A 25,384-nucleotide genomic window follows, 5' to 3' on the forward strand; every position below is an offset into this window, starting at 1 on the left:
AGTCACTGTATTTGTTTAACCCTTCTCCAGGGAGGTTCTGGGGCAGCTCAGCACGCTGGGAGGTAGGGCAGCCAGACTGCGATGGGCCCAAGTCCAAATGCCGGCACTGACTGTCTCTGTTTGGCTTTTTATTGGACTTGTTGAGTTCCCGACTTCAAGCAGTCTCCGACATAGCCCCCGGGCATGCACGTTACCCAACCAGCAAACACCCACCCACACATGCATGCCAGGGCATGCCCTTCCTGGCACCCGCACTGACACCGACGCAGACACGCAGACACAAACAGGTGCCCACATGCATGGATGGATACACCTGGACATATACCAAGACATGTCCACAGAAGGTGACCCACAGGCGAAGATTTGCACAGTTTGGTACATATGCCTCCATCATATGGGCACGCAGCACTATGCCATAGGCCTGCATGCAAATGTTGGGCACATGCGCGAGCTCTCTCATATTATTTATTTACGTACTTAGCGCTCATGAGGCTCTAGGATGCTTTGTGGCCACAAAAGAAGACGGGTCTCTGTCCCCGAGAATTTACAGTCTCAATGGGGTAGCATGCGGCCAAGGGAAAGGGGGAAGTCCAGTCTGACGTATATATAAAGATCCCAGTCATTGCCCTGGTATCTGACGGACGTGTACACACATGCATGGACCTGTGAAGAGCTATGAAGGTTATTTATACCATGACGTCTTTTTCCTCTCTCCTGTGTCTCCTCTTTCCCAAGGATATAATGAAGTGTTGAGGCTGTAGCTAGGGGATGTGTGTTCTCCTGTTTAAGGGGCATGGTTTATGCATGCATTGCTAGAGGGACTGTACCCCGCTGTTGGGCATGCTGGTAGGGGGTGTGCGTGTTTGTGTGTGTGTGTTCCTGTTGGGTATGTCGCTATGGGGTGCATGTTCATTTGGGACATTGCTAGTGGACCCCTATGTCCTTTGGGTGCGTTGCTAGGGAACGTGTGTCCGTTTTGAGGAGGTTGCTAAGGGGGTGGCTCTGGCACTGGTGGTTGCTATGGGAACTGGAGTTAGTTCCCCTCTTGCTCTCTCCCCCTTTCATAGAGACCAGGTTTAGATGCTCCATGGCCCCGTGCTAGGCCCAGAACCCACCTTCCTCCTCTTCTTCCCCACAGAGCCTTGCCAGTGCTCTGGCACCTAGCCCTGCCTGGCTAGATTCAGGAAGGGTTAATAATAATGCTGCTCCTCACACACAAGGCCAGACCACACAGCAGCTGCTGAGCTTTAAGGAGGCGGCCAGTGGCCTGATGTTAATCACGCCGCTCAGCCCACGGCCATGTCCTCCCCTCACCCTCTTCCCCCCGACCCCGCACCAGAGTGCCATCCGCCAAAGGCCTCCCCTGCACCTCAAGACAAGCACCCACTGCTGCAATTACCTCCAGAGGTGACTGCACATAGAGGAGGTGGAAGGGAGCTGTGTGGGGCGAGTGGATGGGTGGCAGGTGTAACTGCTTGGCTGTCGTGTTTATATAACACGTATGTGTGTGTTTGGGGGGGGGGTAAGGAAACACCTACACTCTACATAAGGCTAACTGTAACTCTCCCAGCAAGTCCGGCATCATTTCCCTGCAAATACACTGAGTTCCGGGCACTTTCGTGTGTGTGGATCAGACAACTGCAGCCTTGTCTGCTCGGCCTGGATATTCAAGTCCCCACGATACTTTCCTTAAACTTTGGGGTTTAAGCCGGTGTCCCAGATTCCCAGCGGTTAGAGAAGATGCTGTGGCTGCTGCCCTCCAACCCAGAAGTGGCTGCATTTCCCTGGCGCCCTCTGTATAGAGTACCAAAGGACTATGGCTTCCTGTGGGGAGAAAGGGCCTAGAAAAACACAAGATATTTATCATTATTACCTATTATAATTAGCCACAAATATGAGCATATGTTCATGGGGCCTGTATGAATATTTGTCAAAGTTCATGTATATGTCAGTGCTTATGAGTATAAACTGTGTGTCTGAGAGAAAGTGAGAAAATATGCGTTTATGAAATATGGGGCTTGTATATGTTATGTGCACGTGTCTCTGCTTGCATCCATCTCTTTCTGTGTGAGTGGACATGTATGCCTGGGTGAGTATGTATGCATGTTTGTGTGTACATATATGTCTCTGCGTGTGCAGGTATGCATATGTTGTTATTTATTGTTTGTGTCATGGTAGCACCTACAGGACTGTGGTAGGCACTGTACAAAGACAGCATAAAAAGACAGGCTCTTGCTGTGTATTTATAGAGGCATGTCCGTTTGAGTGTGCCTGGATGCATGGTGTGTATGGGGTGTACTGTGTGTGTGTGTGAATGGACCCCCCCCCCCAGGGCAAAAATGTCCAAGAAAACATTTCATGCATTAGACTGGCTACAATGTTTCCTCTTCTTTACTCCCACGCGTCCGTCAGTCCTCACCACACTCTCCTTGGCACTGGGGGAGATAATGCTTCCCTAAGACACTCTTCATAACTGCCTCATGCTCTTGATTAAAAATCCCAAGCTGCCAGAATCTCCTTTAAAATCACAAGCTTTCTTTCCATCCCAGTTGTTTGGTGAGATGCTAAGTTTCTGCAAACTCCAGCTCATTTCTTGTAAGGAAGAGGCGCTCTACCCAACTTAAAAGATAGGTAGGTGGGGGGGTGTGTGTGGGTTTTTTTTGTTTGTTTGTTTTTTGCAGGAAAGGAACTGCATGGAAGGATGGGAGCAAGGGGCAGGATCTTGGTTTAGTGGGATACAGATAAAGATCAGGCAAAACCAAGGGTAGGTGTGGGGGTTTGAAAGCCCTACTGGTTGGGTTTTGAGGTTGCAAAATGAAATGTAGCATGAGGGTTCATTTCCAGGTCCCGTTTAACTTCACCCTAGTTCTTCAGGATAGTGGGTTAAATCATCCCAGGTTTTGCCCAGCTTTCTAGAGATTGGGAGGGGTGGGGGTTGGAATTGGGGTGCATACCACAGCATGTGTGGGCACACCCCATTTGCTGGAGTTTCAATTAGGGGAAGATTCTTTATTAGTGGAGAATGAGCTCCTCCTGAATTCCACACCATATCCCCCTCCCTGCCCCCATCCCCCAAATCCAAACCCAAGTGTGCCGTTTGTAAATTTGCTTTATCTTTATAATAGGACAGCACCAAATTCTGGATTCCCCCTCACCCTAAACTGTGCAGGGAGGGAGGAATGGGGTGGCAGGGATGCTGCTGAGATCCAGAGCTGGAGGTTTCTAAGAACAGGTTGTTACACACCTGTCAGGGATGGGATGGGTTTAGTTGGTCCTGCCTCAGCACAGGGGGCTGGGCTACTTGGTCTCTGGAGGTCCCTTCCAGCCCCATGATTGTATGAACGTTGTGGGTTGGGCCTGTCTCTTGGTCATGCAAAGTAACCAAGAGATCTTGAAAGGGACAATTGATTGCAAACCATTTGGGGAATCCGGGAGCAAATCAGTGTGAATGTGCTTGGAAGTTTGAACCTAGGGCAGCTCAAAAAGCTGCTGTGGGAAAAGAGCGAGAGAAATTGACAAATTCTGGGGCATTTGAATTCAGCTGGCGGAGAAGTAGCTGGGGGTGGGGTAATGAACTCAAGTTCTAACCCATCCCCACCAACAGATTTCCAGGGAGAAGGGAGTTTTAGAAATATATCCTGTTGTGATTAGAAGATCCAGTCTCCTATCTGTTTCCTATATATTGAGGGAGAGGGGGGGCATGAGCATTGAAAAGGAAGAATTTTTGTGCTGATGAAAGTGAGGGTCTTACAAGTGCGGTGAAAGCTTCCCCATCCCCCGCCTGGTTCCCATTGTTATTTGCCCATCCCATCTGCCAGTGCCCTTCAATCCTACCTTTCAACTCCCCGTCCCATTCTGCCAGTGCCCCTCCGTTCTAGCCTGCAGTGACCCCTGCATTCCAGTCCTTCCCTCTTCTGTTCGGGGCCCTATAGCTCCTGGGCCATACGGTGCCCTTTCCCCCAGTTCTGGGGCTGCTGGAGCTCGACATTGCTGATTGCTAGGCTCTTTGGTTCTGCTTTGCCCACGGCAGGGTGTGGCATCCGGAAGGTTGAGATCTGGCCCAGCCTGACTCTCTCGTCAGGAGCCCACACCTTGACACTGAGCTGGGAGGCTGGTGCTGGGAACAAAAGGAGCTTTCTTGGAGCGGAGGAGAGTGAATAACTGGGCATACCTGCCTCAGGTTGGCAAAGAGGCCAGACGCGCATAGTGCAGACGCTACCTTGGCTGGAGCCCACAGAGGCAGGGAGGAGCTCGGAGTAATTTGCTCATGCGTCCCCTCATTATTTCGGATGAGTAACTGGAGGAGTTCTCTTCTGGTACAGAGCCTTTGGAGGCTGCAGTCTCCCTTCTTCTCTGCGGGTGGCTGGAGTTTGGGGAGCAGAGCTCCCCAAATTCCTCCTCTCCTGTCTCTGCCAGAAGATATCTGAGGCTGGATGGCCCTTAGGTATGAGGGAGTCCCCTCTCTCTTTCTCCTCTGCCTTCTCAAAGATTTCCCTGTAACAGCTCTTTCCCCATAGCTCACCACCGCAGAGCACACTTGGAGAGAGACTTAATCAAAGGACTTTTGGAAGGAACAATACAGAGACTCCCAAACCAATGGATCAAGAAATCCAGCTCCAGAATTCAGAGAAGAACATCCAAGGAGCCCTTCGGGTTGCTTTCTGCCTGCTTCAAATTCCAGAGCCAGATCCCTTTAGTCAATGGATCTAGGGTCTCTCAATCTGTCTTGCCTCTTGAAGACCCTGTCCTTGGCTTAGGTCCATACTGTGGAGCCACTGAGCTCCGAGCTCTGCTGCCTGATCCTTCGAAACTGCAGTCTATTCGTTACGGAGTGCCACGTACCACCAGCTGGGATATGATGGAGGTGGAAACTGAATAAGGGTCATGCATGGAGCTCCCTAAATGGATCAGCCCAGCACCACCACAGGTGATTACTGGAGATGTTAATAGCATTGCGACTTAAATGGTGGTGGGACTGTGTGGGCTGGGGGGTTGGGGGTGGGCTAAAGAGCCTTTTGCTTTTAGGCCGATGGTTCAGATCCAGCCCTGAGGAAAACTGTTACAATCTGCTGGCTCTTTGGTGGTCTATCTGCTCTCCCAGCAGGCTGTCTCAGGTCTCTGGGCATTTCTATGTAATAAACTGGCTGGATTTCCCACGGGATAAGTGCCCCCAATACAAAGACACTCCTGCAGCTGTCAACATTGGGCAGTTTGAGCAGAGCGAGAGTTAAGGCTGGCCTGGGCCATGGTGACCAAACTCCACTTTTGCCCTAGAGGTGTGGGGGAAGGATGCTCGGCACCTGCCTGGTGTAGACTTGTCCTGCCAATAAACAGGGGGCTCAGCCTCCAGGATTACAGCCAATGTAAACACCATGCACTGGGCAAGCAATGAGAAAGGAGAGACACCCTCAGCCCCATGGTAATGGAACCAGGGGTTGAGGGAGAGCCCAGCAAGCAGGATAGGATGGACAGCAGGGTGTTTTGAACCAAGACCCAGGCAGGGACAGTGCCGGGTGGAGCAAGCAAGAGAAGGCCAGGGGTCTACTCACAGACTCTGGGCAGCTCTGCAAGCCCCCCACCCCCAACAGCTCTATCCGGAGAGCTGCCCTCCTTACTCTGGCTTCTGCTGAGACCCTGGGGTTGCTGCAGTATGCTCCTGTCTAGGCAGCCACAGGGGTCCCGCTAACCCATTCTCCCCCAAACCCATTCCACCCATGGCACAGGGGATCCAACCCAGCTTTGCCCTGCCTCGTTCCCCCAGAAGAGCCCCCACACGCTCATGTAAGAGTCCTCCCTCCCACCCCCGCCACCTCCTTTTAACTCCGTTGGACAAGGGGGCTCTGTGAAGGGCAAGAATAGGAGGCAATACTAAGGGCTGTCCCTGCTGAATGGGGCTGGCTCACACTTATGCCAGTGCGATTGCCTCCCGGGCTCTGACACCATGCAGAGACGGTTGAGCACAGGCTGCAGGTCTGTGCCAAGCTGGCTAGGCGCCAGCTGCGTAAGCGCCCGCTGCAGACGACGAGCAGGTCAGAGATGTACAGTACTTTCCTCCCCTGGTGGAGGCGCCCCCCCCTCCCCCGTGTGACAACAGCGACTGGAACAGAACTTTGATTGCCTTGTGATTGCAGGGCATGACAGGAATCTCACCAGGGCAGAATGGCCCAGACTGAATGTGAGTGAAGGGACAGACACAGACGGACCTGCGGGTATTGCTGTGCAGCCTCTCTCACTCGGTTCCCCAGCTTGGGGGACCACCTTTTGCCCATGTGAGCGGTTGGACAACTGCTGCCTCGCGCCCTAGAGGTGGCTGTATTTCACTAGCTGCTGCAGACATGGAGTTACATTCGCCCCTCTGTTTCTCTGGCTTCTGTCACGTGGTTTCTGAAGCTTCACCCATGTCCACACTGGGCCTGGGAGAGCGAGGCAGCTTGGGGGCTGTGGGGCTGTGGCAGGCCCAGGTGCTGCAGCCCCTCCTCTGCCAGAGGGTGCCACTGGCAGCCAGTGCAGTCCCAGAACAGGTAGCTCTGGAGAGGGAGGGGGAGTGTGGCAGGGCCCCTCAGTGAAGTACATCTCCTGGGGAGTTTCTATCGGCAGGGCCCCCTGGCGCTCACAGCACACTCTGGAGCTGCTCTTCCCTAGTGTAACCACCCACCTCTGGGAAACACCAGCAGCCTTCGCCCTCGGGTGAATACCTGGGTGGGGCATACGGACTCGCTGGCACAGGGAGTTGGAATCTGCCTCTCTCCGTGCCAGTGGGGGTGGATACAGTCACTGCGGAGCTGCTCAGTGCCAGCAGGGTCCTTTGGGACCAGAGATGCTACAGAAGTGAACCAGTGGTATCAATGCTGCGTCTGTGCGCAGAGAGCTGGCCTGGGATAATGGGGGCCTGGGTGAATCATGTGTGTACAACTTCCTGCTTCAGCAAAATGCTTTCTCCAGCTCCTTTCCTCCAATCCCCCCAGCCCCATGGCTCCTGGCCAGCTGACTGACGCCTCATGCTCTCAGGACTAGGGTTATTCATGCATGTCAGCTCTCTGGCAGTTCATGCTGTGGGGCTGAGCTCTGGGAGCCCAGGAGGGGGTCTTCTGGGCTCAGTTGGTCCTTCTTTCTCTGCCTATACTCCGGGGACAATCTCTCATGGAGCATCACCAGTTAATAGATGCAACAACGAACTTAAAGCATTGTAAAGCATTGTAAGTTGGTCAGCAAGAGCAGGGGGTTGGGAGCCAGGACTCCTGGGTTCTGTTTCCACCTTTGAGAGATTGTGTTTCTAGTGGTTAGAGCAGGGGGGAACTACAAGTCAGGATTTATGGGTTCTGTTCCCAGCTCTACCAAATCACATCGCTGTTTCCTCAGTTTCCCCATTCCCCAGGTAATGATACTGACCTCACAGGGGTGCAGTAAATGAATGCTTGTAAAGCCTTTTTAGATGCTATTGAAGTGCAGAGGTTTGTCTTCTCTAGGAGGCGTGTAGGGAAGATTAATTATATAATGGCTACAGAGTGCTCTATAAATGCTACATTAGTATTGCAACGCGTATCAGCAGCTCATGCTGCAATGCTTGTATGGCTCTCTGCAACTCGACACAATACCTCCTCTTCCCCCCATGCATCCTGTTGCTAGGGCTGGTGGAAGGGCTAAGGAGGGTGGTGGAGAGACTTCTGTGTCCTCTCTAACCTTCCTTGTCCTCCCACTTGCCTCCCTAGCTGCTGGGCTGAATCCCAGAGGTGGCATCATGGTCTTGTGGTTAGAACTTGAAACTGTGAGTCAGGAGAAATGGGCTTTATTCCCAGCTCAGGGAGGGAGCTGGGTCTAGTAGTGGGAGCAGGGTGCTTTGAATCAGGATTGCTGGCGTCTCTTTCCAACTCGGGTAAGGGGGTGTGGTGTCATTGTTGGAGCAGGGCGGCGAGAGCTAGGATTCCTGGGTTCAGTTCCCAGCTCAGGGAGGAGAGTGTGAGCTGATTGGAGCTGGGTCCTGTGACTCAGGAGTCCTGGGTTCTGCTCCCAACTCTGCTACTGATTTGTGGTGTGCAAGCTACTGACTCTCTCTGCCTCGGTTTCCCCATCTCTGAATGTTGCTCTAGTTTAGCTGCATGTGTAAGTAAAGTGCACTGAGATCTGGAGGGGGGAACAAGTGCATGCTATTTATTCCTGCCTGTGTGGCTCATGGCTCCCCATCCTGCTTCCCATGGGGAACCAGTCAGTGATGGGGATGGTGCTCCATTCACATGGACCCCAGCAGAGCTCCTTTCAGCCCCGTTTGCTGTCCTACAGTTTAAGGCCACATCCCACTGTTCTCAAAGGGCAGAGGTAAAGAACCTCGTATCTGGGTGAGGTGGTGCATGGTCCCCGAGGTCATGAGCTCCACAGGGGACTGCACTGCGTGCTTCTCAGGGTGTGGGCAGTGCATGGGACGCTTTGTGCTCTGTGCAGAGGACACTCCCTGGTGCCGTGTGGGTGGTGTTTGTGCTGCAGAGGGTGGTGTGTACACATGCCCTGGGGTGGTAGGGTGGGGCCGTGTGCGTGTGTGTGTCTCCATGGAGAGCTGCCCGGCGTGTTATACAATCTGCTGTCAAGGGAGCTTCAGTTTCTGCATGGGGAGGTTACAAAACATTTCACCCTGGCATAGCACAGCAATTCAAATGCATTCCCTACACAGGACAGGGAAGAGGACAGATGGACCCTCCTCCCCACCCCCCCATGGAGATGAGGGGTCCCTAGGAGAGGGCAGGTCAGAGAGGAAGTTGGGAGGTTGAGCAGAGGAGCCACTAGAAATCAGACATGGGCCAGAGTTGCACAGTTCGGTTCTGGATCTGAACTTCACCAAGCTTTTGGGGTGTTGGATCTGGGGGTCGGGATCAGACCCATCCCTGCTAGAAAGCTGAGGGATTTATAGCCACAGAGCCATTGTCAAAGGGATGAAAGGAGGAAGAAATGAGCGTGAAGCCTGTGGTTTTGGGAGACCGTTATCAAAACTGCAATGTGACGTGCTCCCGCAGGTGAGGGGAGAAGCTCCCTGCAGATCCTGAGTGGATCTAGAATATAAGCCAGCCCCCTATCCCAAACCCACATCCTCTTCTAGGTCATTAGTAGCTGTGGAAACCTTCGGTGTCTGCCACATGCCGAGTCCCGAACCTAGCCCAACACCACTCCCTGCCATCCTCATGCTGAGTTTTGTTTGCCAACAGGGTACGGTGCACCTGGGAGGACAGTCAGCACCGTATGCCGGGGAACAAACCATGGAAAGTGACTCCAAGAACGGGGAGGCTGCGCCGAGCTGGAGGAGACCTCAGGGAGGAGCCCAAGAAACCCAGGTGCTAGAGACCGTGGTCGGAGCCGTACGCAGGAGCGGAAGTGCGTCACTGGGGATCCCTTCCAAGAGCTGTCGGGATGGGGTGGACCTGAGCTGCGGGCCTGGGCCTGACTCAGCGCTGTGCCCCGGGGAGAAGGCCTCTTTGTGGAAGCATGCTGAGAGGGCGAAGGAGTTCTCTCCATGTCTGAGATGGGGCCGAGAGACCCTCGGGGGGCTGGAGACAGCACTGGACTCTCCGTACCATCCTGCCATTGAAGCAGATTTCTCCAAGCGCATGGAGGCCAGGCACCAGCTCCCCAGGAGGATGCAACCGAAGGAGACACCCGAGTTCCAGCTCCACTCCGAGCCCAAGAATGGGGAGGTAAATATCAGCTGGGTGGAGCAGAATAAAGACAGGCCTGGCCCTGTGTGGACAGAGGCCATGCTGGCCAGCCAGCTGGCTCTGTACAACCACGCTTACCACAATTACCCCCTGCCGTTATCTGGGCTGGAAAACCAAAGCCCAGCTGCCACTGGCAAACCTTACCGGCTATCTGAGCAAGACTCCCTCCACTCTGCCAGTCCCTCTGGGGACAGCGCGGGCGATCCCCCTTCCTTCCACCGCCTGAACGCCCACTGCCCCTTCCTGGTGGAGGCCAAGCTGGCGGAGAGGAACCCCTTCTTGGCTTCCTCCATCGGATCAGCAAGCACTCCAGCTGAGTCTGCCTATGGCAATAGCTTGGCCAGCCTAGCCCTGGCTGGCCAGCCCCAGGACTGCCCCTCTGCCTTGGGAGAGGCCAAGTACACTGACCCAGATTGGCATCGGGCACCTTACCCACGCGCATGGAACCAGCCGGTGTACCTGGCACCCCATCCAAGAACAAAGACCGTGTCTGCTTTTGAAACCTGCTCCAGCTCAGGTAGCAAGGTAAGTTCTTGGAGTCTATACAGCTATTGCTCTTTGTGTTACAGTGGCACCGGGAGAGAGGCCCCAGCTGAGAGCAGTGTGCTAGGTGCTGTACAAACACACAGTAGTGGCCAGCAGCATCATGGAGAACAATGCTGTTGGGCGCTGAGCTCTTTTGAACATCTGGCAACAAGAAATAGTCCCTGCCCCAGAGATCTTCCAGTCTAACTAGACAAGACAGGCAGGGAAAGTATGGTTATTCCCATTTCACAGATGGGAAAACTGAGGTGCAGAGCGATTATGACTCACCCAAGATGCCTCAGAGAGTCTGTGGCAGAGTCAGGAATTGGTTCCTGGCCCTTTAAATCCCAGCCCAGTTCCTTAACCTCGAGTCTATCCTACTAAGCACCCCCAGTTCCACAATCTATTGCATGCTCTTTGGGAGGGGTATTGGAGACGTCTTATGTCCTGGGGCTGGAGGTCAGCAGTGGACAAGGTCCCAGCGGGGATGTCCAAGCTCAGGAGTGAATTGCAGACCTGCTCTTTGACCTGCCATTGGACTGATCTCTTGCTAGAAATGAGCCCAACCATTCATGCAAAAGCACATGCAGAAAGGGGAGTGTGGAGCCAGGTGACATGGCAGAGGAAGAGACAGACCTATGCGTGGGCGTTAGACCTCCGCTGCAGCTGAACCCTGGATGCTTTTGTATTCAGAGGATGAATCAGGAAGGTCCTTGCAGGCACCATTAGGTAGGAGGCAACCAGGGATACGTGTCTGGGATCAAATGGACAACATACCCCATTAACTAGGACCCAGAACCAGGGTTCTCCATCAGGAATAGTCTCCTCTGTGCTAGCCCAACTGGCTCTGGACTCTCTCGCTGGGGAGCTGCATAGGGAGCAGCCAGGGGCTTAATTCAACCAGCCACTCTAGCACCCAGGATCAGCCAAGCAGCATGTTGTGCTGAGCAAGGAACAAGACTAGAGAGGGTTAAACTCCATCGCCTGGGATGTCTCCCCAAGAGTAGCAGCCAGCCAGTCACTTTTCAATATGAATGCAGCTGTTGGTTTGCAGGGTATTCCTGGTGTCACTGGATCTCCCCCGAGTTGTGACGAGGCCAGGCCCTGAACAGGTGGTGGGTAGAAGTGCCCGTTAGAGGGAGTGATTCAGGCTCATGCCCAGCTGCTGGGCCTGGCTGAATTTTCATTTATGGGGAAATGCTGTTGCTGGAGGCTGCAGACCAGTGATGTTCCACCACACCCCAGTGCTAGTGCTTCTGCTTTTCCGGCTGGTGCTCTTGGCCCCGCTCTCTAGTATGGGGGGGGGTTGGGTCCTTAGCCGGGTGCAGGTGCTTGAAAAGGCTGGGACCCACTGTCCCAGAACACTTGTCTTGATGCTGACCCCTCTACACCACACACGCCGGTCTGTGGGACCCAGGTTTGTGGACTTGGTGTTTCCAATGCGTGTGCATCCACTGTGCATTGTAAACCTGGACTTCCAATCGCTGGATCCGGGTCTCACAGCCGGGCGCACCAGCGCCAGCGGCAGGGGCGCTGCTCGGGGCGGCATTTGGCTCCGGTGGAGCTCGGTGCATGGCATTGGTCCGCGGAGGGGGCACGTGGGGCGGGACGAAGCGCCGCTGGCGCTGGTCCTCTTCCGCGGGGTCCTCGAGCTCCCGGTTCCGTTGAGCCTGGCAGAGACTGTAGGTCCGTATCCTCCGGTGGACCGGCCGCTGCCGACACCATGGCGGCAGGAGCCAACCGGAGCGAAGGGGACCCCGCACGGGGGGACGGAGGGGCGGCGCGCGCGGCCCGCTGGGGGGGGGCAGCCTACTCTAGCCGCCCCTGCTCACAGCCGCGCTAATGCATCCATACTGCACTACACAGACCTTCTGATTTGGGTCTGCGGCTTGAGCTGCATCCACACTGCAAAATGACAGGCCTCGGTCCCCAGTCCCAGCAGTACTCTGACCTGCTCCGCAGCAGGTCCTAGTACCCTGGTCGTGAGTCCTTGTTGCCCTAAGTCAGACTCATCTGTGTGTGGATGAAAATGGGGCTTGGGCTCAAGCTTGAATCAGAGCCTGGGCTTAGTGTGCAGTGGAGACAGACCCTCCGACGCCGGAGTGCTAGAGGCGTCCCAGACAAGATGCGAGCGTTTTGAGGAAGTGAGTGCGCATGGTCTCCAGGGTTCCCAGTCTGACTGCGGGGAGCCCAAGGGGAGATCCCTAAGAAGTGATGCTGTCGGTAGATCAGGAGTGAGAGACGGGACAGTGTGTAGTGGTGATAGGCCACATCCCTTCAACCTGCTGGCTTGATGCAGACCGAGGGTGAATTTGTGGCGCTTGTCTGAGTCGTGCTAACGGGGGCAGAGGTGGGGGCGCTCAAGGCTACTCCTGCAGTGCTGCTGTGGCAATTGTGAGAGGCTGTGTCTGGCATTGGGATAGGACACGGACGCCATCCAAGAACGGCAGCTCCCGGGTTCGGACTCGCCTCCGCTGCCGGGTGAGTCCCGGGTTAATGATGTCACTGACCTGTCTCGCTGGGGGGCTGCGAGGATTAGTCAGTCAAGGATGGCGAAGCACTGGGGAAATGAAAAGCTCTGCTTACGTGCCAGGGAAAGCCTGAAGCCCTGGCTCGTTCTTTCCTCAGTCAGTGAAGGTTTAACTTGAGCAGGGGGTTAGTATTATTTATTCATATTCCAGTAGCCCCCTCCGTTGTGCTGGGTGGTGTACAGACACGTGGTAAGAGACAGTGCCCGCCCTAGAGAATTTATAATCCAAACAGTCCAGACACACAGGGAGGGAGAAAGGAAGGAGTATTATCCCCATTTTACCAGTGGAGAAACTGAGACACAGAGCGACTAGGGGCCAGATTTCCTAAAGAGCTCAGAACCCAGCCGCTCCCATTTAAGAACCTAAAATAAGTTGTGGGAGCAAAGCGCGTCTGCAAGGCCTGACTTGTGAGACTTGCCCAGGCTCACATGGAGTCTGGGGCATAGCCGCATATCCTGATTCCCGGCCCAGTGCTGTAAGCACAAACCCAGGTGTTAGTATGGCAGGTGTGCCCGCTGGGCCTGCGCTTGTTCCCCCAAACACACTTGCTCCCCTCACTCGTCTCCCCCTAAAATTCCCCCCTCCCCACTGACTCCACTCAGCGCTTTGCTGTTTCACCTCTAGGAGTTTTACCAGAAGAAGGATCCTGGCTTTCCCCACACAGGAAAGGACCTGGCCCCTATGCCTGACCGGGCGCAGCCTCGGCTCCTCGGCCAGTACGAGGTGGGGAAGGTGAAGCGAGATGGAGAAAGCGAGATGGAGGTGACCTATGTGGAGCCCACGCGGAAGGGAGCTGAGCAGAGGGGGTGCATGACACTGGCCCCTCCCAGTGACCAAACTCTTCCTAACAACCATGGCCAAATGGGTCAGCCGCTGTTCTACCTAAAGCACAAGGTGGCAGAGAGTTTGTGGTCCAGCCGGCCCCTGATTCTGGATTATCCTCTCAGCAAAGCACCGGCCAGGCCCTCTGAGTCCAAAGACGAAAGCCTCATGTACCAAAGCCTGAAGCCTGGCTCCCCTGTGGTGCTGCAGGAATCCTCTGGCTCTTTGCTGACGGACAGAGCCCAGCCCCCTGCCCTTTCCAAAGTAGAGCTCCCATCCAGGATGGAGGTGCTTCCAGCTCATGCTCTCCCCTGCAAATGCTCTCCTTGGGACTGCCCCCTGAGATGCTGCAAGAGGTGCCAGGGGGCAGGCTGCGATGCTGTCAACTCCTTTGGCACCAGAAATGAGATGCCTGGGCCATACCGAGATGTAGATGGAGCCTTAGGAGGACATGGCATCCAACGGGGCAAGGTTTCCTCCCTGCTGCCCTGCCCTCCCAGCAATCACCACACCAAGCTGAAGAAGACGTGGCTGACCAGGCACTCGGAGCAGTTCAGATGCCCTGCTAGCTGCCTCGGGGACAAAGGGGCTCCTGGTCAGATCAAAGAGGGTTTACCTCTGAGGTTCAAAGATTTAAAGAGGGAAGGCCAGGAGAGTGCCGAAGAAGCAGACCGATCTGGCAAACGGACAGCTAAGCGGCCTCACAGCCATGTCTCTGGGGAGGATCTCTGGAGCCCATGCGTGGGCAGGGGTAGCTATTCAGCAAAGCGGAGCTCAAAGGTAGCAGAGGAGGAGGCGCTAAATCCCACGAGGAAGGATTGTGAGGCCCCGGAGCAGAGGGACGTGCTCCCAGCAATGGGAAGGAAAGCAGATGCAGGAGAGGGAGGTAAGAAGCATGGAACCTGTGTAGCCAAGCAGACAAATGGGGATGCTAGGCCAGAGTCGTGGTGGTGTGGGGCTAATTCTTGCTTTGCAGCTGCCCCATCCTTGCAGAAGACGCCCCTGCAGAGTGGCAGCTTGAACAGCCTTTGCTAGCTGGCCTGGTCCGCGGGCCAGAGCAATGACTCCAGCACAGAGCGTTGGCATAGGCTAGTTATGTTCTGGGGTAACTTTCAATGGGCCGGAGACATTCAGATTCGACGGTGACAGTGTGGGCGGATGGATGAAGGATACAGTTCAATTCCCATTCTTTGGTTCCTGAGAAACACGCGTGCAAACGCAAACACACACACACAAGCAGGTACACAAGAATGCAACGACACACCCCAGCAAGATAGACATCCATGAAAAATATGCGTGCATACTTGTACATACACACGTGTGTGCGCTCAGGCACAGAAAGACAGTCAGACAAGAGCAAAGCCCATGATTTGCAATTGCTTTGACTTTGCTCTTCGGTTATGGAGGGAGCCAGGAGAGAAGGAGATGGGACTTTGTCCCTAAATCCTTGCTCATAGTGCCTGGCTGGGGGGGGTGGGGGCGCTAAGATGTCTCCCCAGGTCTCCTTCCTTTCCACAGCAGCTCAAATGCTTTAGAAAACGGCTGGGCTGGGAGCGTGCAGGACTGGGGAACTCTTCTCTAGTGTTTCCTGCTGTTAGAGCCCCATGGCTCCCTCCTTGGCCCTCTCCCCTCCTCCTTCTCTGCATGGGAGACAGCATTCCAAACCCATTCCCTGCCCCATAGAGCATACCAGGCAAATTACCATGGTGCAAGACGAGCATGGCATTAAAAGGCTAGGCTGGGAGGGAGGGGGAGGGGGACATTAAGCACAAGTTCTTCGGGGCAGGGGGCTACGTTTTCCTGGGTGTTTGTGCAGCACCCAGCACATGGGGGCACCGATCGTGAGTGGCAACGCAGGTATTAAACAAGAGTAATCGTGTGGTTACTCAGTAAGGGACGGACACAGTCTAGTGGTTCTTGGAGGGACTTGAATACGGCATGGGGACTGGGGTGGGGTGGGGTGGGGTGGGGGGGTCGTGGGCAGCATTCCAAGTGCAACTCCCAGCATGTTGCCAACTCCAAGCATTCAGCAATCATGAATAGGGCCCCCCAAAATCATGAGATGATTTACAGATAATTATTTTGGGGTGCTTTTTCTTTGCTTTCTGGTTCTGGAGCCTTTAGGGTCATGCTCAGGTCATGTTCTCAAGCTTTTCTCCCCCACCACAAGGGCTAGAAAGTTACTGTGTGTTTTTGTTTTAAATGCAAGCTGAGAGTCTCCTGTAATCACTTGACTTCTGGAGCTGGCGGGGGGGGGACACCAAATATTGCAAAACTCGCAGTCAAATGAGAACCCTGCGTAAGAGGCAGCATAAAAGAAGGGGCGAAGATGCCTGTGTGAAGAGGACAGAGAAGGGGCATTAAGGCTGGCTCATCGGTGAAGGTCGAGGGAGCAGGGAAGCGAATGTGAAAGGAGACCAAGTCAGAGATGGCAGCAGATATGAATGAAGTAGGGCCGGGAAAGATGACCAGTTTGAATCTGACGCTCAGTGTATGGGAGCCAGTGAGATGCCTCAAGGAGCGGCGGCTCCAGGCACCAGCGCTCCAAGCATGTGCCTGGGGCGGCAATCCGCGGGGTCATCCTGCTGGTCCCTGAGAGGGTGGCAGTCAGGCAGCCTTCGGCAGCTTGCCTGTGGGAGGTCCACCAGTCCCGCGGATGCGCTGGCAATTCAGCAGCAGGTATGCTGAAGCTGTTGGACCGGCGAATCTCCCGCATGCATGCCGCTGAATCCGCGGGACCAGGGACCTTCCACAGGTGCGTCACCAAAGGCAGCCTGCCTGCCGTGCTTGGGGTGGCAAAAAAGCTAGAGTCGCCCCTGGCCTCAAGCATATGGAAGAGGACAGAGCTGCAGAAGCCAACAGGATGCAGGGGGAGGGAACTAGTGTCAGAAGCCACAGGATCTTGTTTGGTCCCCTGGATTCATCCATTGCCTTGAGTGACCTACCTCTCCACCCCACCTTCCACCCTCTGTGCAGCCACACCTCTCTCTATGTCTCTCTGACACCTCCAGGGGATCTCAGCTACATTGGGCCAAGCTCATCTCTTGTGAGGCCTGTTCATTTTGCCTTGTCATCTTTCCTGATTTACCCACTCTCCTCAGTGGCAGGGAATGAGGGGAGCTTGGCCGGAGAGCAGTTGAGGGTCTGGTAGGAGATGGGGCAGAATTAGGCTTGGGTGTTGTTGGGGAATGACTCAGATGTGATCAGACATTCTGCTGCCTTCTAGGGTTCCATAAGTTCACGTGGTGACACTGCACTAGTCTGCTAGGCTGTCTTTCTGGTGCATCCCCCCAGACGAGGTGTGCAAGGACCTTTGTGAGGAATCTTGGCCGGTGTCTTCATAGCAGGTGCTCAACCCCACGTTGTTTCCCCAGGGCTCCTGAGTTGCAATGGCGAGGATGCTGGAGAGCAGAAGGAGAAGCGATACCTACAGAGCGTTCCATGTATGGCCCTCCCTGACTGCATTGAGAGGTGTTGTGCTTGTGCCTCCAAGGACGGGACAGGCGCTGTGCTCCGGGAGGAGGAGGAAGAACCTGTGGAAACCTTCTGTAGGCTCCTGCATTTCCGAAGGTGAGCACATGTGCGGCTGTCCTCTTCAGTTCTCCTGTTACACTGAGAAGTGGCACCCCTGGGGCCTGCAAGATAACGAGTCTGGGGGGGAGCCTGTGCTGTGATTTGGGGGAGCCTGGGCTGCTATTGGCAGCGGCTCTCCCACACAGGGCATTGGCTCGTTCCTGCAGCCCCCAGGAAGCAGAGGGCAGAAGCGAGTCTTAAATTACAAAAGGAGACACTAGGTTGGGATATCAGGAAGAGCTTCCGAACAGTGAGATCAGCTGGGCAGCGGAGTCTGCTCTCCAGGGACAGGGTGGGAGTCGCATTGCTTGGACATTTAAAACAAGAATGTGAAATGACTTGGAGGATCTGATGTAGGGCACCATCCTGCCTTTAGATTGCAAAGTCTTTGGGACAGGGACAGCTTTTTGTTCTGTGTTTGCACAGAACCTCACACCATGGAGTCCCGGTCCATGCCTGGGGCTCCTAAGTACCATGGTAACACAAATAATGCCCATCCCATCCCAACTCCTCTCCACTTCCATTCCATGCTGCTGCATTCCCGTCCGTCACCTCCTGTCCCTGCAGGCTGGCCTGGCTCTGCTTTTGAGAAACGGACATAAAATGCAATGACAAGTAAGAAAAGGTTGTGCTGGACTGACACACTGCACGTGCAGACCTCTAGAGTTGGCTGCAATCACAGACACTGTCAAACCATCGCAGAAGGCAGGGAAAGGGGGGCAGTACCCCCTTGTACCTCATAGACGGCAACAACCTTCCCCTCTATATAGCCTTATGCACCTGCCACCACAGGAGATCTCACAGCCTAATGGGGCTGAGCTTAACCGGTATTTGGATGGGAGCCCTCCAGCCAAAACCAGGAGGGGTGCGGTTGATACAGTAAGGGCTGCTGTTCTGTCTGTTCTGCCAGTGGGTGTATTAAAGATTGGATGGTGCTGTTTGTTAGTCAGTGTGTTCACCCCAATGCTGTAACCGGATGCCAGTTCTGTTGGGGGACTGTTTGGGGGAAGTGGTGACTCTGAAAAATCCGTGGGGGTCATGGTGGATAATAGCTGAATGTGAGCTCTCAGTGTGACCCTGTGGCCAAAAGGACTAATGCAACCCTTGGGATGTATAACCAGGAGAATGTCCAATAGGTGGAAGGAGGTTATTTTATCAGACTCTATTTGATATTTGTGTGACTGCTGCTGGAATCCTGTGTCCTGTTCTGGTGCCCACAATTCAAGAAGAATGTTGATAAATTGGAGAGGATTCAGAAAAGAGCCATGGGAACAATTAGCAGGGGTGCCCAACCTACAGCCCGTGGGCCGTACGTGGCCCACCAGAGTATTGCATAAGGCCGAGTAATTAGCATTTTGTCATCATGTTTACAACAGTTTAGTTCACATAAGTGTGTAAATAGACAATACTGGACATAGGTTGTTTCTATCTAAATACCTAAGAAACAAGCTGAACTTAAAATATAAATCAATACAGGTGACTTTAAATCTTATCAAAATATGTAGAATCTGTTTGGCCCACACAAGGTTTCGGTGGCACCACTGAATGAAAGGATTGGGAAACGCCTTATTGTGATAGACGCCAGGAGCCCAATCAGTTTAGCTTAGCAAAGAGATGGCTAAGAGATGACTTGATCATAGTTTATAACAGGGGTAGGCAACCTATGGCACACGTGCCGAAGGAGGCACGCGAGCTGATTTTCAGTGGCACTCACACTGCCCGGGTCCTGGCCACTGGTCTGGGGGGCTCTGCATTTTAATTTAATTTTAAATGAAGCTTTTTAAACATTTTTAAAACCTTATTTACTTTACATACAACAATAGTTTAGTTATATATTATAGACATAAAAAGAGACCTTCTAAAAACGTTAAAATGTATTACTGGCACGCAAAACCTTAAATTAGAGTGAATAAATGAAGACTCGGCACACCACTTCTGAAAGGTTGCCGGCCCCTGGTTTATAAGTACTTGTCTGGGGAACACATATTTGGTAAGAGAGGGCCCTTCAGTCACGCAGAAAAAGGTATAACCGGAGCCTATGCCTGGGAACTGAAGCGAGACAAATTGAGACTGGAGATAAGGCTCACATTTTTAATAGTGAGAGTAATTAACCATTGGAACAAGTTACCGAGGGCTGTGGTGGATTCTCCATTGCTGGCAGTTTTAGAATCAAGACTGGATGTTTTCCTAATAGATCTTCTCACGTTCAATGAGGAGTTAATTCAGGGAAGTTCTCGGGCCTGTGTTCTGCAGCTCAGACTAGATGATCACAGTGGTCCCTTCTGGCTTTCTAATCTGGGAAGTTTGGGTTGAGATTATGGGCTCTGGAGCTTTATCCCTTCAGGAAACCTGACCCTGGAACTCTAAGGCCCTGCTGCCTGCCTGCTGGCCACAGGTAGCTGGCCTGGCAGCTTCTGGATTCTCTGACTTTGTAATATTCTCCTTGCTGTGACCATAGCTGAGTCCTCTCTGTGCTGCTTTTAGGCTGACGTTCTGTGATAGCGGAGAGCTGAGCGTGGATGGATTTTCCACGCTGGACGAAGCTGAGGGCGAGAGTTTATGCCTGAGGATCTCCAGCAGGGAGAGAAGGGCCCAGGACATCAGCACCAGCCTCAGCCTCGCCAAGTATCTCCTCTCCGTCCTGGGGGACCAGTTCTGTGAGGCCATCAGGAGAGACAGAGAGGCTTGGCTGTGGGCGCAAGGGGAAAATGAAAGTAAGTCGGAAACAACAGTGCTGGGGACCACTTTGGGTCATGGAGATGCTCACCTACTGCAGCGTGTGACACCCTGGGTTTGAATTCCACGGAGGCTAGACACTCCCGTGCCTGGGGTCACCGCTTACCCCCAGGCAAAGAGGGTGTGAAATGTGAGCCGGGAATAGTGATTCTTGTTGCATTTTGCACCCGCTGGGACTGATCCTTCTGTCACTGGCCCTGGTGAGAGTCAGGAGAAGCTCTGTGCGAATGGTGAACTCACCCTGGTGCGAAGCTGGGGGCCAGAGAAGGGAGAGGCAGGCCAGGCTAGCTCGCAGGTGACTGTGTGTCTGCGCTGCAGCTGGGAGGTGTGATTACAGCATGTGTAGACGTGCCTCAGATGGTTTTAATCTTGCTAGTTTGAAAACGAGCAGAGAAACCACAGCAGCATGGGCCGTGGCTCCTTGAGTCTGCACCCGGGGTCCTGGGCACACAGCAGTAGCCTGCAGACCCACCCGAGCAGCCACAACTTCACTGCTATCGTTCCTTGGGCCAGCTTGGATCAAGCTAGATCAAAGGCAGCTCCGGTGCATTACGCAGGCAGCAGTCACTCCTCCTGACCGTGCCCAGTGACCCCACAAGTGGCAATGCAGTGCCCAGTGGGGCCCCGTGAGTCTGATGGAGCGAGAGGTTTCTCGGCTCAGTCCATTTCCCAAAGGGTTGTGCTGACAAGGGGGTTTCTCTGCCCTGGGTCTCGCGCTGTGGTCACTCACAGCCCACGTGGCTCAGGTTGGTTTGTGCCTGCAGAAGGGAGCCACAGCGAAGTGCTGCTCTGCCCCGTCCCCTCTGCTGGTTGTCTCCAGTGCATCCGATCAGATTCTGCATTGGAGCCACTGGGGGGGGGGGGGGTGCGCCTCTGGATTTACACCCCTGTCCGCGAGAGCAGAATCTGGCCCATAGGCTTGAGGTGGTTTTCCCCTTCATTGGCTTGGTGGCAGTGTTGCAGGCCTCACCCGAGCTATCCACATGCATCCAGCAACAACCCCCACCCCCAGTCCCGAATCCAGAGGGTCGGTGCCCTGCAGTCACAGGGGAGAAGACAGAATGGACTCGGCCCACTATGCAGGAGATGGAGAGGAACCTTGGGGCACTGTGTGTGGGAGCCCAGGACTGCGTGACCATGGAGACTCCACTCCACTCTGGTGTAGAACAGAGGTGCTGCCTCTGTGCCACGGAGCCGTGGAGAGCAGGGTGTGATCATGCCATGTGGAAAGCAGATTCCCTGCTCACCCAGGGGAGGGTGCTGTGCCATGCCAGGGTCAGGGTGGGGCCGCATGGGGAAGCCAGTAATGCTGTAGAGCAGTTTCGGGGATCAGGGGGGAGCTGTGTGGGAAGAGGGGGGAGTGTAGCCCTAGTGCAGTGGGGTCACGAAGGCCTTGGCAGAGCTGTGTCCAGGTTATGCTCTTCCATGCGGGCAGAAGCTTTGTGATGAAGGGGAGGCAAAGCGGTGACATGGTTGGAGCCGTAAAGCCGGGGAGGGAGGAGAGGGGAGGGAGGGAGACCCCCATAATTTGTTCCCAGCAGCTCAGTGGTGGTGAATGAGAGCAACTGTGCTGCTTTCCAATCCAAACAGAAGGGCCTTTGGCAGGAAACAGAGGCGCCCCTGTGCCCCAGACTTTACACCTCAAATATTTGGAGTCCATAGTGCCTGAGTCCCATGAGAGATAAGGGCCTTTGTCCCGGAGCAGAGGGTCCAGCCACTGAAGGCATTTGTTTGCTTGCAGGGGTGACCGCCTGGCGGCGAGGGAAAGGCGCCCTGCAGGCCTGCGATGCCTGCCAGCACGGCCTCTTCAATGCTCACTGGAGCTGCTCCAGCTGTGGGTTCCAGCTGTGCTTGGAGTGCTACCGGACCAAGAGAGAGCGAGCCAGCCCAGGTAGCGCACCGGGTTCCCCAAGCACTTCAGGAGCGTGTTGGGGGGTGGGCCTGGGGCGGTTATAACCATCCAGGAGGTCAGCTGAAAGCATGTACGGCATTGTACGATAGCTTACAATGGAACCAGAAATGCCCTCAGTCCAAACAGCCCTGATTGCTGGAGTGGGGGGAGGGGTTGTATCTGGTCCTCAACCTGAATTTTGTAAACGGTCCCTCCATTGAGCCGAAGCTCCAGATCTGAACATGCAGCTCCCCAACTTGGGGTGTGCAGAATCCAGAGCCAAATTGCAGCTTAAGCCTGTTTCCTCCATGGCACTAGCATGGTTCTGTAGCTAAGTCAGTGCATGACTGCACCAGTGTTGCACGAGAGAGAGCAAGCCTCAGTTTGCACTGGCGCAGTGTGTCTGTGCTGGGGCTTTGCACTAGTGTAATTACACCAATAACCCTGCCCAGACAAGTCCCTGGGCTAAGTGGGGGTGGGGGGGTGGGAAGGGAATGGACAGAATCCTTGGTGCAGCTGTTTTGTCTCTGTTGACATTGGTAGAGGGCTCAAGTGGTACAATTTGCAACTGGATTTCAGCTTCCCACTGCATCTAGTGTCTGACTTTGAAGCCATCTCAAAATTCCGAGTTTGAAGAGTTTTTGAGGGTGGGTGGAGGTAGCAGCTCTGGTCCCTGTGAGTTTGCCAGCTCTCAGCAGTGACTGGTGCCCATGTTCTCTCTCTCTCTCTCTCTCTCTCTCTCTAGCCCTGGCAGAGGAGTCTGTGCAGTCGGCCAAGTGTGTCCAAGGGCAGGGCCATGACGTTCTGTCCCTCATCCCTGCGCAGTTCATTCCCACCCACGGTGAGCTACCCCCTAGTGCTTCCCCAGGCAATTGGGCAAAGAGCAGGAGAAGCTGGTGTCCGACTACTGCAAATGGGCTGTGCAGGGCTCCCCACTCCCGTGCTTTATGCTTAGGGGGAAACGAACCCTACTTGGCACCTGGAATCGAAAAGGAAGCATCTAATCCAATGCTCCTTTAGCTGTTCCCTGCAGCGCTTCCTTCTGGGAGCTTCTCCATAGCCAGTGTTCCCACCCTGCTCCCTGCAGCGCCTCCTGCCTGGAGAGGCAGGGGCTGCAGTCACAACGATCTCTGCAGACCGGGCTCCCGCTCCTTCTTTCACCCCAGTTCCTACCTGCTGAGCTCCTGCAGTGCTTTGAGCGCTGGGACAGAGCTGTGCGGAGCTCTATTGCTCAGCAGGGCTGTCACCTCTCATACTGCCACCTCCTCTAACCCATCTCCATCCTTCTCCTAGTCCTGGCTGAGCTCTGGAAGCTGATGCACGAAGTGCAGGTGAAGTTTGACATCGAGTCGCGCTGCCCCTGCAGACTGAGCATCCTGAGCAAGAGCCTCACTGGCAACATGGTGGGCGGACAGGTACGATTGGGGGCAGCCCGAGTGGGGTCTGTTAGGACAGGATGGGAGGGGGCAGGGAGAACACGGGTGGGGGAAAATGTGTGGATGTAAAAGGAACTGTGTGTATGAGTAGGAGACACCCCGCTTGGCATTCAGAGGGGGCGATGGGGAGCTCAGGTTGCAGAGCAAACACTGGCAGCAACAGAGGTGTAGTCATAGTAACTCCCAGCGCCCGGCATGCACAGGGAAGCGCCGTGGGGAGCAGCAGTGCTGGGGTTGCTATGGCTGGGGGCCTGAATCTCACTCCTGGCTAGGTACCCCCCTGGCGGGGCTGCTCTTTTCTCTAATATATGGGGTATCCCACAATAGCAGGCCCCAGCCTGCCGGGCTCCATGAGGCATGGGGTGTCAGTGCCTTTAGTCTCAGCTTGATGTCTGGAGGAATAGTTAGGGAGCCCTGCCGGGAGGGTGTCTCGGGGAGCAGGGCTGGGAGATGGTCCTACATGGGGTGCCCTCATGGACCCCTCACTTTGGATGTTTCAGAAGGAGGAGATGGGGAACATGACACCTTCACTACAACCTGCCAGCAACGGAGAGACAGATGGCTCAAGGGTAATCAAGGAAGGTAGGTCTCGCTGCCTCTGTCTCTGCTGCATGCACAGAAGGATCGGACGCTCTCTGTGCATGCCTCCAAACTGATGCAGCAGGGAGCACACCAGCCCTCCTCCTCTGCAGCCCCTGGGAAACAGAGGGGGTGGGTGAGAAGGGCCGGGTGCATGTGCTGTACCACCTCTGTGGGAATAGAAGACACCACGGGAGAGGTGCGATTCCCCAATGTACATGGGGAAGTAGGGTAGCCTGGGACAGGACCAGGAAAGACCCAGGGCTTGGGTAGTTGTGCGGGGGTGGGGGAGCGGTAGGGCAGGACTGAGGTGCAATGGGGAGCCCAGGGGGCTGTAGGGCAGATTACAGAGGTGAGAGAGAGAAGCTTGCATGGCTCCTAATGGTACCTGCTCTGTGCCTGAGGGAGCAGGGTCTCCTGTGGGCACTTGTGGACTTGTTGTTCTGCCCTTGTGGGACACCCAGCTCAGAGTCCCCTGGGGGAAGGGCATCAGTGACGTCTCTCCAACCCTTCCCCTTTCTCCCCGCCATCTCTAGAAAGCCCAGACTCCGTCCACCCGCTGAGCAAGCAAGGCCCCAAGGGCACAGTGCAGACGTCCACCCTCTGTGAGCTCCTGACCTCTACGGCTATCAAGCTGTGCCTGGGGCAGAACGGCGTCCGCATGGCGTTCGCGCCCGTCTCCCCGGCCTTGCCCAGCGTGAGTACAGGCCGCTGCCGGGGCCCTGTGGGTTCGTTTGCTGGTTCTGCTGCTGGGGGGCTCCTCTCAGACACAGGCTGGGCCTCCCACTTCCAAGGCTTGGATCTGAGCTCTGCAACTCAGGCCTCCCTGTATGGGGAGGGGGGTTGGATTCGGATCTGATCCGATCCCAGATCCGACCTCCGTGCCCCAGGCCCGTCTCCAGGGTGAATGATCCCGGGTCCCTGAGATTGGATCTCATGGGAAGATTGGCTCTGACGGGGCTGTGCTCACTCCATGGGAGGGATTATCAGTCAGGTCCCTGGGGAGAGGGGGCCTGGGAAGGGGAGAGGGTGATAAGGATGCTGTGGAGACACTGAGGTTTCATCCTTGGTCCTTTGCCCTCACAGGACAACCGGATCACCAACATCCTGGACAGCATCATTGCCCAGGTGGTGGAGAGGAAGATCCAGGAGAAGCACTCAGAGTGTGAGCTGCGGAGCCCCAGCCCTCCCGAGCTGCAGGTCTCCCACTGCATCCTGGCCCCGGGGGGACTCCTGTGGCTTCACGATCCAAACCACTCCTGCAACTACAGGCTCTTCCAGGAGCACTGGAGGCAGGGCGAGGTAGGGATGGTAACACCAGGGTCTCTCTGGGCTGTATCCTCAGTCCCATCCCATCCCAGTCACCTGTGTGCTTTGTTGCGTCAGTGCCAGACCAGGGTCCCACAGTCCTTAGTGATGTGCTGGCCGGGGGGCTGGCCAGGCTGTTCCCTCAGCTCAGTGCCACACAGAGAGGAGGGCTTGATCCAGGACTGCTTTGTGGGGAAGGGGCTGGTTCTACTGCCCCACTGGGGTTGCTGTCTGAGGGTCCCCCGTAGTAGTGCTGGGAGCAGCCTGGTCTGCTCCTCTGCGCCC

General features: G+C 55.0%; 1 protein-coding gene across 6 annotated transcripts in view; it reads left to right on the top strand.

Annotated features, from left to right (window-relative positions):
* HR (HR lysine demethylase and nuclear receptor corepressor) overlaps nucleotides 1–25,384 on the top strand; it is a 42,526-nt gene that overhangs the window by 11,844 nt on the left and 5,298 nt on the right. For 4 of the 6 annotated variants that reach the window (XM_039527556.1, XM_039527558.1, XM_039527559.1 and 1 more), the window contains 10 exons: nucleotides 9,192–10,223; nucleotides 13,379–14,462; nucleotides 16,951–17,146; nucleotides 19,634–19,863; nucleotides 21,627–21,776; nucleotides 22,522–22,617; nucleotides 23,070–23,191; nucleotides 23,713–23,794; nucleotides 24,328–24,488; nucleotides 24,878–25,093. In XM_039527556.1, the coding sequence (XP_039383490.1) occupies nucleotides 9,192–10,223; nucleotides 13,379–14,462; nucleotides 16,951–17,146; nucleotides 19,634–19,863; nucleotides 21,627–21,776; nucleotides 22,522–22,617; nucleotides 23,070–23,191; nucleotides 23,713–23,794; nucleotides 24,328–24,488; nucleotides 24,878–25,093 (3,369 nt within the window). Of the gene's footprint in view, nucleotides 1–4,539; nucleotides 4,928–9,191; nucleotides 10,224–13,378; nucleotides 14,463–16,950; nucleotides 17,147–19,633; nucleotides 19,864–21,626; nucleotides 21,777–22,521; nucleotides 22,618–23,069; nucleotides 23,192–23,712; nucleotides 23,795–24,327; nucleotides 24,489–24,877; nucleotides 25,094–25,384 lie in introns of those variants that run through there. The other 2 variants (XM_039527557.1, XM_039527561.1) reach the window with 2 other exon arrangements.

The sequence above is a fragment of the Mauremys reevesii genome, linkage group 2 (assembly GCF_016161935.1).
Source record: "Mauremys reevesii isolate NIE-2019 linkage group 2, ASM1616193v1, whole genome shotgun sequence".
Classification (NCBI taxonomy): domain Eukaryota; kingdom Metazoa; phylum Chordata; order Testudines; family Geoemydidae; genus Mauremys; species Mauremys reevesii.